Raw genomic sequence first — 13,833 nt, forward strand, 5'->3', positions numbered from 1 at the left:
CTAGTCCCTCCCTTCTACCCCCTCCCCAGTTTCCTACTGCGTGTCCTTCTCTCCTTCATGTACTCTGTTGTATAATCACTGGGACCAATTTGCTCTGTCTGTATTTGCATGGGTGTACGGTTATTCACTGCAGCAGGAGTAACCTACCTGGAGCTGCATTCTTAAAGAAAACTCATGATTGAACTCTAACATACCCATGTCTTACAGAAAATATTTCATATTTTTAGAGATTAAAAAAGTATTGCTTTACAAAAATAGGCTTCTTCAGTCCTCTGCACCCATAGAAAGATCAAATGGAGACATATATGTTTTCTGAAGTAATTTAAAATTCTCTGGTGTATTTCCTTCATAGGATATCCATGACTTTATTAGCTTAAAAATACTAAGACGGCATCTATTCATGTTAGTAGAAGGAAAAACTTCCTACCTCTCAGGCTTTTTCATTAAAAATTTCAATTATTTAACCTCTACTTTTGTATCAAATACATAAAAAAGTAACACAGTGAATTAACAAGGAAGCTTGAGGAAATTGCAAGCTCTCTCAAAATGAGAACATATGCATAGCAAAAACGACAAATGATGTTCTCTCCAAACCTGTGCTGCAAACCTGTAAGATGTGTATATATGGACTTCCAGCCTCAGCAAAACCTAATGTAGCCTGAGATGGGACTGGGTGACTGGCAGGGTCTATTCCATTCGGCTGTTCTCTGTAGTAGATAAAGATAATTTTAAAAATTAATTCATAATTCGGTTTAAGTGCTTTCAGAATGGCTGCTAACAGATGACCACTCTGAGTCACCAGTTCTCCATACGTGGGAATCAGGATAATTAAATGGCTAATTAATAGGCGCGTTAAAATCCTGTAGACTTCACCTCTCAAAATAGACCATAGCATGCCCAATCTATGTGTTAGCTATCTGAGCTTTAAACGTCAACTCACATTTTAAAAAGGAGTTCTAAGAAGAGAGTCTGCTCTTGCGATGAAAGCCTGGGGGACACTTTGAAGGACACAAGACTGAGGCGTGGCCTTGTTTGGGGGATCCTGGTAGGAATGGGATTTTATGGGGTCTCTCTGGTGAGGCTTGTCTCTGCCATAAGGTGGTGAAGCACTAGGCGTGGTTTGTGCTGCATACTTTAGCTTCTGATTCCCCAGGTTCTGTATGGCTGGGCTCCGATTTAGAGACTATATCTGAGCCATATTGTCAGTACCTATGTTATGAATTGAAGTAGGCAAGAGCCTGAACTGAGATCAGCTAAATCTACTCGGCTCCCCACAGTGAGACTGTATACCATGTCTTACCCCGAAAGCTCTGCAGACTTTCCTGTGCTTTTGATGCATCATGGCCTTTGCATACCTCCCGAAATCACTGCCACAGACATACATTCCTACCTTAAAATTCTATGTCTGGCTATCACCTACAGGCATGCAAGTTAATGAGGGCTTTACCTCTTTGTAATTAAACCTGTAAAATTTACATAGGCTTTATTTGTTAAGTTTCTTATCAAAAAATATTTGAGTCACTGCACTTTCATTTTGCAGATACACAAAATTATCTGATCCTGCCAATTGGCTGAAGATAGATCCTGTGAATGGGCAGATCACTACTATTGCTGTTTTGGATAGAGAATCGCCAAATGTAAAAAACAACATTTATAATGCTACCTTCCTTGCTTCTGACAATGGTATGTAATTAAATAGATCTGCTGGGTTGTCCTCTGTGTTAAAGAGAGCCATGCCTTTTGTACTGATGTAGGAAGTAAGACTTTCTCTTTTAAGGCTCTAAAGTTTTGTTTTGTCTTGAAGTCCCAAATTTTTCTTCCCGTTTCCCACTGGGTTTCTATAAAGTCCTTGTCTGCCATCTCCAAGAAATACTCTGTGTGTACATATGGCTTCTATAGTGGGCTGGCATTGAGATCATGGGTTTCCTTGCTCTCCTGCCCTGACTGACAGACACTGATGCCCTGTGAGCTGCACATGAAGTCTATCTTCAATGTGCCCAGAATGTGGTTTTTTATATACTCTTCATGTGTTTCTCTGAACTTTTTCTCTGACAGATTCCTGTAATGTGCTAGAAAACATATTTTTGTCCACATACAGAAAGTAAGTGTAAGAGCTTTGTGAAAGCGTTGGTTTTGAAACATATATTTTGACACTTTTTCTTTTCCAATGTGAATCTCTGCTGGGTCAGAGTTGGTTGAAATACGTAAGTATGTTCTCTTAGATTTTGAAAATAAGGAAAACATACATAAATGCAAAATGAGAGCTTTGCTGCCTCCTACATATGTCCAGCCTCGGCCTCTTCTACAGACCAGGCTGGCCACTGACTCAAGAGACCCAGCCACTTGCCTTTGCCTCCCAAGTGCGAAGTTAGAAGGCATGCCCCGTTTCTGAGGGGTTTGTCATACAGTTCCACTCTACTTCCTTTGTGTTATTTTTGTGAAATAAACATATAATGGTATTAGAAGCTAATCTGCACTGCCTTAAGTTAGATAGAATTGTCCAAATTAAGCTTTTAAAGCAGTACTTGGCACAAGCTAATATTCACAGAAATATTTCTGTCATTGTGAATAGCTTTTAAATGAAACCACAACCATATTTTTAAATATCTTTAGTGTTAGACTATGAATGTATTTGCTTGTTGAAAAAAATATAAGCTTCAAATTGGTGGTCAAGATATGCAGTTTTAAAACACTGTGGTGATGAGACCCACTTGCATGAAGAACTATGAAAAAAATGTGTTTTTCCCCAGATGAGTGCAGTATTTTGTGTCCTTTCGAATATAAGACCTGTGTTCAGCCTCTTAGTGTTAGACATCTGCAGGAGCCTCTGCCACAGGGGTAGTAAAACATCTATCTGGCCATGCCTTCTGGAGAGTTCCTGGGTTTTTTTGTTTGTTTTGTTTTGTTTTGTTTTGTTTGGGGGGGGGTGTTGAGACAGGGTTTCTCTGTGTAGCCCTGGCTGTCCTGGAACTCACTCTGTAGACCAGGCTGGCCTCGAACTCAGACATCCGCCAGCCTCTGCCTCCCAAGTACTGGGATTAAAGGTGTGCACCACCACCGCCCAGCGAGTTCTTGGTTTTATGCGAAGTCCCCTTTCCTCCCTCTGCTGGAACTTAAAGATCCATTGTGTAGAGATTCAAAGACTCATGAAGTGACATGGCTGCGTATTGGCTTTGAGGTATAACTGGGCTTTTCACTTACCAAGATGGATTGCTTCTAACTGAAGGATTATTTGAGATGCGAGAAGTGAGCCCTTTGGAGCCCCGAAGTTCCAAGGATGGACTTGACTAATTCCGATGCTGAAGAGGAAACTTCTTAGGATGGGCAAGCTCTGAGTCTCTGTGCCCTAGTTTTCTTGTTGATAAATGGCTTCACTGTTGCCTGCTTTGTAAAATTATTCTGAGTTAGTCAAATAATCCTAAAGTGGTAGTAGATGTACAGATTCCTCAAGGTACCAAGCAGCATAGTGTCTGTTTGGAGAGAAACAGAGGAAGTGTAGATCTCTGGGAGCGTAAAGAGAGAGCAGGGGGAGGGAAACTGCTGTCGAGATGTAATGATTGTGAGGAGACTAAAATAAGTAAGTAAATAAATAAAAAATAAATAAATAAATAAATAAATTTTTTAAAGAACAAGAAGAGTCAAACATTCTTCCCGCCAATGCTCCTGCCCTCTGGTCCACTGCCTTCCTCATATTCTTTTCCCACTGCCTTCTCAGGACTGTGGACATGTACACCTGCCTAGTTTCATGACCTCCAGCTATGTCACATCTGGGATTCGGTATATGGAACTGTTTAGAAAATGCATATAAATACAAATGATATGAATATAAGTACACATACATAAAGCTTCTTAGGTTTATGAATGGATATTATAATACAACCAGACTCAAGGGTCACATGAGCTGGGAGAGAGAACATTTTCATGGCTGATGAGAGCAGCTTTAAGGTCAGGAAGAACACTTATGTACAGTTTTGTATACTGTACAGTATGCAAAAGAAGCCAGAGCCATGAGCAGTTTGCAGAGACAAGGGCTTCTCACCTATTTAAACCTTCTTTGTAGAAAAAGTATGAATTAGTATACAAAGAGCCTTCCCATTCTTCCTTATATGTGTAGTTGGCTAATCAAGGAAATAGGTTTTTCCCCTCCAGGGTATGTGTTTCCTATGGTCTTCTATTTCTTGCCTGTAAATAGTTGCAATGGTTACAGGTGGATTTGAACTTTCAGAGCTCTCCTCCATACATTCACATGTCCTGTTTCTCCATCCAGAGGCTAGGGTTCATAACCTCACAAGTCCCTGGGCTTCTTTGATATTCTCCACAGTTGCTAGAGGAATAGGCTATTCGTGAGCACAGAGTGATGGGGAGCTAGAGCAGAGGAAGCATGAGATCCATGCTCAGCTCCCACAGGATGGCACCAGCAGCTCAGAGCCATCAATCCCAGGAGGGAAGGAAGACAGGAGCTTGCTCTGAAAACTATCCACTCCGCTACTGTGACTGTGAGCACTTTCCCAAGAGATACACTGATAGGATCAAGAGGCTTCAAAAATGTATCTCCGCATTTGAGGTTCAGCCAAGAAGCTATTGCCCTCAACTCTGACTTCTCTCTCCTTTTAGGAATACCTCCTATGAGTGGAACAGGAACACTGCAAATCTATTTACTTGATATCAATGACAACGCCCCTCAGGTGTTACCTCAAGAGGCCGAGACTTGTGAAACTCCAGAACCCAATTCAATTAACATCACAGCACTTGATTATGACATAGACCCAAATGCCGGGCCATTCGCGTTTGATCTTCCCTTGTCTCCAGTGACTATTAAAAGAAACTGGACCATCACCCGGCTTAATGGTAAGAGCAGGTTAATTATTTGAATGCATGTGTAGGGCAGTAGTTTTGAACCCTGGTATGGGAAATTAATTTTACATACTGAATAATCTCATAAAACATAAATTAAATGTTATATAAGGTTTAAGTGAGATATTAAAAACACTTGAAACCTAAAACAGCTTTTCATAATACAGCATAATTGTGATTTGTTTAATGGGTTATAGTTAGGAAATACATTCTAGAACATAGTATAGTATTATTTTTCTTAAATCTTATTAGGTGTTGAATGTCAGACTTTTTCTCTTTTCTCCCTTTTCTGTGTAGGAGATTTTGCTCAGCTCAATTTAAAGATAAAATTTTTGGAAGCTGGTATCTATGAAGTTCCCATCATTATCACAGATTCAGGGAATCCTCCCAAGTCCAACATTTCCATTCTGCGTGTGAAAGTTTGCCAGTGTGACTCCAATGGAGACTGCACCGACGTAGACAGGATCGTGGGTGCAGGGCTTGGCACGGGTGCCATCATCGCTATCCTTCTTTGTATCATCATCCTGCTGAGTGAGTATTTGTCTCAGAGAGTGTGGTTCCTTCTACTTCTAGGATGCCCAGCAAAGAACCATCACAAAATAACTGAGCAAGTCCTTTGGATGGCTGAGCATCATCCTGTCAATGATATGGGGACAACCAGGGTCCCTTTAGGATAAGAACAGCAGTAATCCTCAGCGAGTGCACTGACACATTTGCAGCAAGCCCTCATGTATTCTCATGTCTTCTCAACCATTTTCTGTGCTGATTGCTGGGGGTCACACAAAGCCCATTTCACAGAAAAGTGTTAAGCAGTCCTAAGTCTGAGCACTCACCTTATGACTTGAGTATGAACTTATGGCACACAGCTGATGATTTAGGAAAATAAGTGTATTGCTTTCCTTCGCTTCCCTGCATATAAAGTGCAGTTAGCAACCTGCTCCAGTCGTGCAAGGATCAAGATATTTGTTTCTGAGAGACTGCACAGAGTAGCGAGAGATTTTGCTCCACACAGAACACATTTGATAATGGAAATGATTATAGAGCTCAATAAATTGTCTGTCTTTAGCAGAAGTGCAGATTAAGGAATTTCTTCTTTTTAAGATACTTTTCGATCTTTGGTTCAGTGGAATGCAAAGAATTACCCACCAGAAAGTACTTTAGGAACCACTTCTAAGCATGCAGGTTAAAAGAATGAATTGCCCGGGCCGAGTGTTTTATTGTGGAATAGCAGCAGGACCAGTTTATTGTGTGATCACACTATGCACCAATCACTTTTTTGAAAATGTTGGCCATTTCTTTTATGTTTTCTCCATTTACAAGTGTTCTGGTAATTTAGAATTCTGTCCCTTTATTCCAAGCAATTACTATAGAAGCCTGAGCATTTTTTACTTCCTGTGTGGAGACTGCTCTGACTATAATTTGAAACCTGCATGCTATACTAATAATCCACTTGCTGGATTTAGCACTGAACAATGGCAAATGAGATCATGTATCTGGCTTTTAAAGGGAGATATTTATTTTATGGCCAATAATAAAAATGTGCTCAAATAGGAGTCATTAAATCTTTTTGTTTCAGGATGTAAACTGATACCCTCAGATTTTAGACAGAATTTATTCCTAGATGTGTGCTCAGGCATGCAGTTCACTTTCAACCAGAATGTACCATATACTCCAGCCTTATCAAGATAGACTTAGGGATGATAGATTCAGCCATGACAAAGTGACACGGGCATTGTGAAGGAAAATGAATTGGCACTGATTTTAGCATCAACTTGGGAGAATTTATGGTTGCAGACCTGGCACTGAGTGTGAAGGATGAAAGCCTAATATTATTTCAGTGCACAAACTAATCCCCATGCCTTCAGAGCTGCAGCAAGGTAGGGAAGAAAATGCAGAATAGCATGACAGAAACACCAGCCTCTGGGAGTCAAAAAGCAACCAGGAATCCGATTACACACCCAGCTCTTATTTCCTGCCCTAACCATCTAAGCAAACACTTGTTCGCCAGAGGAAGTACCTTTCTCCGAGAATTTGGGAGTATAAAGAAGACTGACCAGTGCCACAGTTCAACTCAGTGCTTTTGTGTCTTTGGAGTTTATGAAGCATTCTGTCAGGGTATCGATCCTCTAACAAGCCAAGATAAAGATAAAAGCCATATAGTCACTTCTGTAGACCATGCTTCACAGGGCAAAGGAGTTTACTCAGCATGTTCATGGGACCCTGTAGACTAGAGTCCAGGCCTTCACTCTGTGCTCTGGCAGAGGACTAAGGCCCACACTATGTATCATGGTCCTTCTGTATGCTTAAATCGGGAATGCAGAAGTTTGAGGTTCTGTAAGTCTGGCTTTCAGAATAAATAGCAGTCTGAATTTCTCCCCATCCCCTATCCAGTCCTTGTTCTCATGTTTGTGGTATGGATGAAACGCCGGGATAAAGAACGCCAAGCCAAGCAGCTTTTAATTGACCCAGAAGATGACGTAAGAGATAATATATTGAAATATGATGAAGAAGGTGGAGGAGAAGAAGACCAGGTGAGTGGTGTTTTAAATCTTTAAGATTAAGTATTATGAAAACTGCCACATTTTCTGCCATTTATCATATCATATTATCAACCAGCTGATATAGTCTTCCCATAAAGTCACATATTTTTTGATTGTTCCCAGAATACCCGTTATAGTTGTATTTACAGTGTATTTATAATATATGTTATATTAACATCATTGATTCAGGAAGCATACAGCTTGAACCTGTTTCACTTAAATTTGTATTTGTTTACTTTGGCCTTTTATTGTCCCACTGAATAGTTAAAATATAAGTACAATTAATTCTTATATTGGGCTCTAGATATACAAGGTTGATATAAAAAGCACCAAGTCTGCTTATTTTGTAAATGCTTCCTAGGCAAATTTAATATTCTAGGCATGATTTAAATCTATGGTGACATAAACCAAGTCAGAGCCAGCAAATATGTGACTCTAAGAGTCTTAACATCATGGAGAAAAGCCAGCATTTAGAGAGCACATCTATTCCATTTATTTTTCTATGGTATCTGTCTTGGTGCCTGGCTTACAGTAGTTGCTCAATGGGTGACAGAATTCTCTTCTTGCTATTAAATAATATTTGCTTCTGTGTGCCATGTATTGTATGTACCGAGAGTGAGAATAAGCAATCTATGAAAAACATAGGCTGCCTTGCTCAGAATCAGCCTAGACGTCCTAAGAACAATTTCAGAGTTCCATATTGCATACCAGGCATTGGCCACAGACATCAAATATCTCTATAAAATCTTTGAAAGCTTCCATTCCTATGAGAACATCCACACTTTTGACACCTGCAAAAATGAGCTCCACACAGATTCCAGGTAGATGTCTACTTTGGTCACAGGATTTGAATCTGGGTCTGTCTGGTGTCACAGCCTACATTCAGTCATCCATACACGTATTTCATCTTGAAATGTTGATGAGTATAAGGAAGTATTCCCAAGAAGTCACAACAGGTATGTCATCAATACATGTAATGCTATGGTTACACCATTTCTGCTTCTGAAACAAATGATAGAAAGAACCTGAAAAGAACCTGGCATTCTTGGGGTTTTTAGTCATCTTTTTGCCTTGAGTGCAATTGGTAGTGGGCTAATCAGTATAAGTATACACACACACACACACACACACACACTCACACACATACACACACTTCGAAGCACCTGTTAAGATAAGAACTGGTATATTTCTTTCGTTTAGCAGAGCACATTCATACCTGGTCTCCATCTTTGACATTCCTCTTTCACATTTTCGAAGTCATGGGAATTGCTGTGAGCCCGTAACTGCAGATTCTGTTCTTGATTTACAAAGTCTGAACTCTCATTTAGGAAAGAGGCTTGTTTAAGATGTCCTGAAAACTTGACTCAAGTGTGTAAAGCCGTTTTGAATACTGACTAATTAAAGAAGCTCTGTAAATATACCCCAGGGTTTCTCACTTGTATAAATGTATTTATGTTTTGAAGTTTACATGTGTCTTAATTCTTAATTAATCTACCTTTTCACTTACTCATCACATCCTGCTTTCATTGTTGTGCTTTTCATCTCATGGCTTCTCATTTTGTGTGTGTGTGTGTGTGTGTGTTTGTGCACGTGTGCATGCGTGTGCATGTGTGTGTGTGTGTTGAGGGTTATGTGTGTGTATATGATGCATATGTGTGAGTGCAGTTGTGCGTTCCCTTATGTACACATGAGAGAGACCAGCAAGGAGGATATCAAGGAAGTTCTCTGTTGTTCTCTGCTATACTGCTTTGAGACAGGGTCTCACATTGGACCAAAGCCCTGTTTCAAGAAGGGCTGCCTAGCCAATGAGCTTCTTGGAGTTACCGGTCCCTGGGCCCAGTGCTGAAGTTCTATGCCTGGCTTTTTATGTTGAGTGCCCAAGATTTGAACTTGGATCCTCGTACTTGTATAGCAAGTGCTCTTAACAACTGAGCTATCTCTCCAGCCTCTGTTTATCACTTTGGAAGTGTCAACCTAAAACCACCTCACAAAGCTTAAGTAGAAAATTGTTGAAGTAATTATTTAAAATCAGCTGCCGGTCATGCCGAGTATCTGTATCTAAGCTGCAGCGGCTCTCCCTAGCTTAGCCACCATATTCTATGGCCAGAGGCCACGTTCGTGCAGCAGCTAGAACTGGCCTGGCAGTAACACCAGCCCTGCCACCCAGGAGACGCCAGCGTGGGAAATGGCTCTGCCAATCTCCCATGCTGTCTCCACAAGGCTGAGTATTGCCCAGACCATCCCGCCATCCACAAGGGCCCAGTGGGAAAATGAGTCTCTAATGCTTAAATTATCCAAAAGCTTATATATTTGGTAATGATCAGTAACAAGATGCCCATACAATCAGAAGTGTAACCCAGTACCCAACCTAGATATACCAACTACCTTTGACTGCTACAGACACGTGAACATCCGCCTCCATCGCTCCTATATCTCTCTCTCTCTCTCTCTCTCTTTCCCCTCCTCCTCCACTTCCTTTTCCTCTTCCTCTGCCTACTCCTCCTCTTCCTCTCCTTACTCCTCCTACCTTAGCTCTTCCTACAGAAAATTAATAATAGTAAGTGATAGTTGTTTCATAAAATTGGAGGTTCAGGGGAAGGATCTAATACATTTTCCCAGCATTGTAGCACATAAGCCGGAGCTCAGAGTCAGCTGTCTGAATCTGTTCCCCCATTTATATAAATTTCTTTAAGAAGTTGCTTCAGGTTCTCTTGTAGTTCATTTAGGAAAGATCTCTTCTTGGCTTCATCTGTTTAGGTTGATGTTTGAGATCCAATAGTAAAACCTGCCTGCTGGTGAGGAGGGACTAAAGAAGACACAGCAGAAATGCCCTAGCCTCTGTGAATCTAAAACGCTAAGACCCAATTCCTGATCGAGTGAAGTTCAATTTACTGCTGGAGTCATTTAGGCAAACAGTTGTCTCCAGGGAGAAGTGTCATTCACCATGGACTTGGAAGTAGAATGATGGCTGAGAAATCTAAATAAAACCTAAATAAGACATTTAATTTATACTCATATGTGCCTTTGGGGTTCATAAGGCATTCTGTAAACACTGGAACATGTCACTGTAAACCTTTAGTTTCCGCCTTTTGTGAACCCTGGAGTTCCTTGGCTTTCACAAACCTATGGATGTGAATGTCTTGTTTTCAATCCGCTTCCCCACTCTCTTGAGAACTTTTCTGGAACTTCCTCTGCTTTATGCTCTGTGAGTGATTTCCTTATTTCATACATCTCTTAACTGTGCTATCTTGGTAGATACTTGGTTCTTTGGTGGCATTTTATTCTCTGCGAACAGCCTTTAGATGTCCCTGGTCTTTCTGTTGCAGGTTCCCACTGTGGTTCTAATTGATAATGTTTTAACTTAATAACAAAATAAAATACTTGGTATAGGAATGGACGAGGGCTCTTTTCTTACCTAGCTCTATGTTTTTTAATTCACTTGGCCCTCTGCATCTCTAAGGTTGCTGTGTTTGCCTCGAAAGAGCTTTCTAACAGGCATCTTGTCTCTCCTTTAACATCTTCATCCATGTTTTAACAGTTGTTAATCTAAATGTCTTCTTTACTCCCAGTTCAACAGTATTGCTTGCTTTGTTTGATGAACCTTTTGTATTCTAAGTAGAGACCCACAGGAAGGCCTTGGTGGTAGGAACAAGCCCCCTCAGCCTTCAAACCCTCTCATGGCCACTGACGTCACCCTCCAAGGTCAGCTGATTTGTCCTGATGCCTTTATTTCATGGTGATTTCTTTTTATCATCCTTTTACTTGGGGAGTGGGGATAAAAGAGACTATGGGTGGTCTACGGTAGAGGCTTGCCTCTTCCTGCTCTCATGGAGTCAGACTTCACTTTGTTCTCAGCATATGGCTTCTAAGGCTATGACCTGTTCACTTATCTGACTTATTCTTTAAGTTAGAATGTGAATACTAGTCTCAAACTTTTGAGTATCCTGTGGAGAAGAAGAGGTTCCCTACGGACTTAAGAGTGTACCTACCCCTCATATCAATGCATACAGCATCCTAGAAACCCCCTTTCTGCCTCCACCAAGCCAAATGACGGCCACAAAAAAAAAATCCAGCAGATTTTTATAAATCACTGTTATGATAAACTAGCTTTTATTATTATTACCTTTAATGTAAGTAAACAACATCATTAGATACTGTCTATGTCTGTAATCGGTTGCTCACTGTTAGACCTGTAAGACCCACACATGTTGTGTAAAAGTGGTTCATTTTACCATTGGTGGACACTGTTCAGTGCTAGGAAACAACTGCGTGTTGTTTATCCACTCTGCTTCACTGGAAATTGTAAATGTTTCCAGGTTTGTTTGTTTGTTTGTTTGCTTGCTTGACACAGGGTCTCATATGTAGTGCTGGCTGACCTGAAAGTCTCTGTGTAGACCAGACTGGCCTCAAATTCACAGTTCTGAGTGCTGTGATTAAAGGTATGTACCACCATACCTAGCCTCCATCTGAGTATTCTGAGTAAACCATCAGTGAACATTCTTAGGCATGTGTTAGGCATGTCCTCTGTGTGCACGTGTGGCTTGAGCACACTCATTCATTTTCCTGATGTGTCTGTGCATGGCTGTCCCATTTACACCTCACATCCCACAGTATGGATGCTAGTTGCCCAATGTCCTCCATCTCTTTAGCTTCTTGACTTCTTTAGTCTTGAACCTCAGCCCTCTGGTACAATAGGTCTTATTATGATTTAGTTGGGATATCCCTGCTGGTTGTATCTTCATTTACGAAGCTTTGATTCAACTTTCCTTTATTTCTATAATGTTCTCTTCTCCTTATTGAGCTGATAGAACCGTTACACATGATGGACAGGAGCTTTTTGTTGGATAAGTCCATTGAAGATCTCATCTCTTAGCCTGCTCTCTAGAGACTCCTAATGATGTCTTAGCATAAACAGATGTTTTACTGTAACAGTAGCCAGTCTGTCATTGCACCTATTGAGGCTAAGCTTTTCTATTCCATTTAGAAGACCACATCTGTCATGATAATGAACCCTATACCCACAGCTTGTATGACTTTATAGACCTTTCTCATTTGACCTGTCATATTTGTGAACAGTATGTAAGATTTTGTCAATCACACTTATGATCCATCTATGCTTGATTTTCTATGGGGTATAAGATGTGGATTAAGATATTCTGTCTTCATCCTCTGTTAACTTAAATGAAAAAGAATCATAGTTCGTAGTAGGTGTATGTGTATGTGTAGTTCTGTGGTTTGGTGCCCCACTATTTTCTATTGCTTATTCTGTTTGTCATCATTACATTACCACGTAGCTTAAATTACTGTGGGTTTCTAATGCCTTGCTATATGATAAAATCCAAACACATGTTTGCATGTATTTATTAGGGGGAAGGGAGTCATGCACATGCCATGGCCTACATGTCATGTGAAGGTCTTAGGGCAACAAGCAGGAGTCAGCTCTCTCCTCCATGTGTGAATCTGGGATCAAATTCAGACCATCAAGTTCATTGGCAAGCACCTTTACCCACTGAGCCATCATGCTAGCCCTCTTTCAAAATATGTTTGATGGATTCTTTTAATCTTTGACTCTGTCCTTAAGAAAACCAGGAATACTTTATGACCAGGTATTTTTATTCATCTTATATTTAATGCAAATCCTTCCTTTTCTAACCAGATGCTCTTTCTTTAAATCTGGAAGCCATGCTCAGTTTCTGAGAAGCCTGGCTTTGTTGAAATATAGCACTTTATCTTTTCTACAACTCTACCATGGTCCTTGTTAGGAATTCTTTTCTTTAGAGCATAGAATATAAAAGGATTTCGGCGCGCAGCTTGGACAGATAACGGCAGACGAGACAGTTTCACGAGGGAGAGTTTATTAAGAGAGAAAGAGAGCGGGGGAGAGAGAGAAGTAGAGGAGTAAAGGCCAGCCATGACCACGTGGAGCGAGGGGAAAGGGAAGGGGGAGGGGAGAGGGGACAGAGAACCTGCAGGCAGGGGTCAACGGAGCAAGAGAGAGAGGAGGGGCCAAGCAGCCCCTTTTATAGTGGGCAGGACTACCTGGCTGTTGCCAGGTAACTGTGGGAAGGAGCATACCTCGCAGTTGCCAAGTGACTGTGGAGGTGGAGTTTAGACAGAATACTAACAGATAGACAATGGAGTAGAAATCTGGAGCTGGGGCCTTGATACATCTGGACAAGTGTTAATTGTTTTTGAACATAGTAAGTATTATTTTAAGGAGCCTGCATGTTGCTGGAGGTGTGACCTGGGACTGCTCCTCTCTAAGTGGACATGGCTTGTGATACTTAGGTATAAATCTGTTATGCTTAATGTCACAGACAGGTAGTCTCAAAGATTCCTTTTGCTGTCCTGTTACTTCAGTAAGAAATGACCACAATTTATACCTATCCACCTTTAGTAATCTGAAAGATCCATTAAGCTAGTGAGTGGAAGCAAGACT

At 40.8% G+C, this 13,833-nt stretch overlaps 1 protein-coding gene across 1 annotated transcript in view; it reads left to right on the plus strand.

The window, feature by feature from the left end:
- Positions 1–13,833, plus strand: part of Cdh2 (cadherin 2) — a 209,848-nt gene that overhangs the window by 171,462 nt on the left and 24,553 nt on the right. The window contains exons 11-14 of the mRNA XM_028759514.1: positions 1,541–1,683; positions 4,615–4,848; positions 5,152–5,385; positions 7,246–7,385. Coding sequence (XP_028615347.1) covers positions 1,541–1,683; positions 4,615–4,848; positions 5,152–5,385; positions 7,246–7,385 — 751 coding nt within the window. The remainder of the gene's footprint in view (positions 1–1,540; positions 1,684–4,614; positions 4,849–5,151; positions 5,386–7,245; positions 7,386–13,833) is intronic.

This window comes from Grammomys surdaster, unplaced genomic scaffold (assembly GCF_004785775.1).
Source record: "Grammomys surdaster isolate TR1022 unplaced genomic scaffold, NIH_TR_1.0 126298, whole genome shotgun sequence".
In the NCBI taxonomy this organism is placed as follows: domain Eukaryota; kingdom Metazoa; phylum Chordata; class Mammalia; order Rodentia; family Muridae; genus Grammomys; species Grammomys surdaster.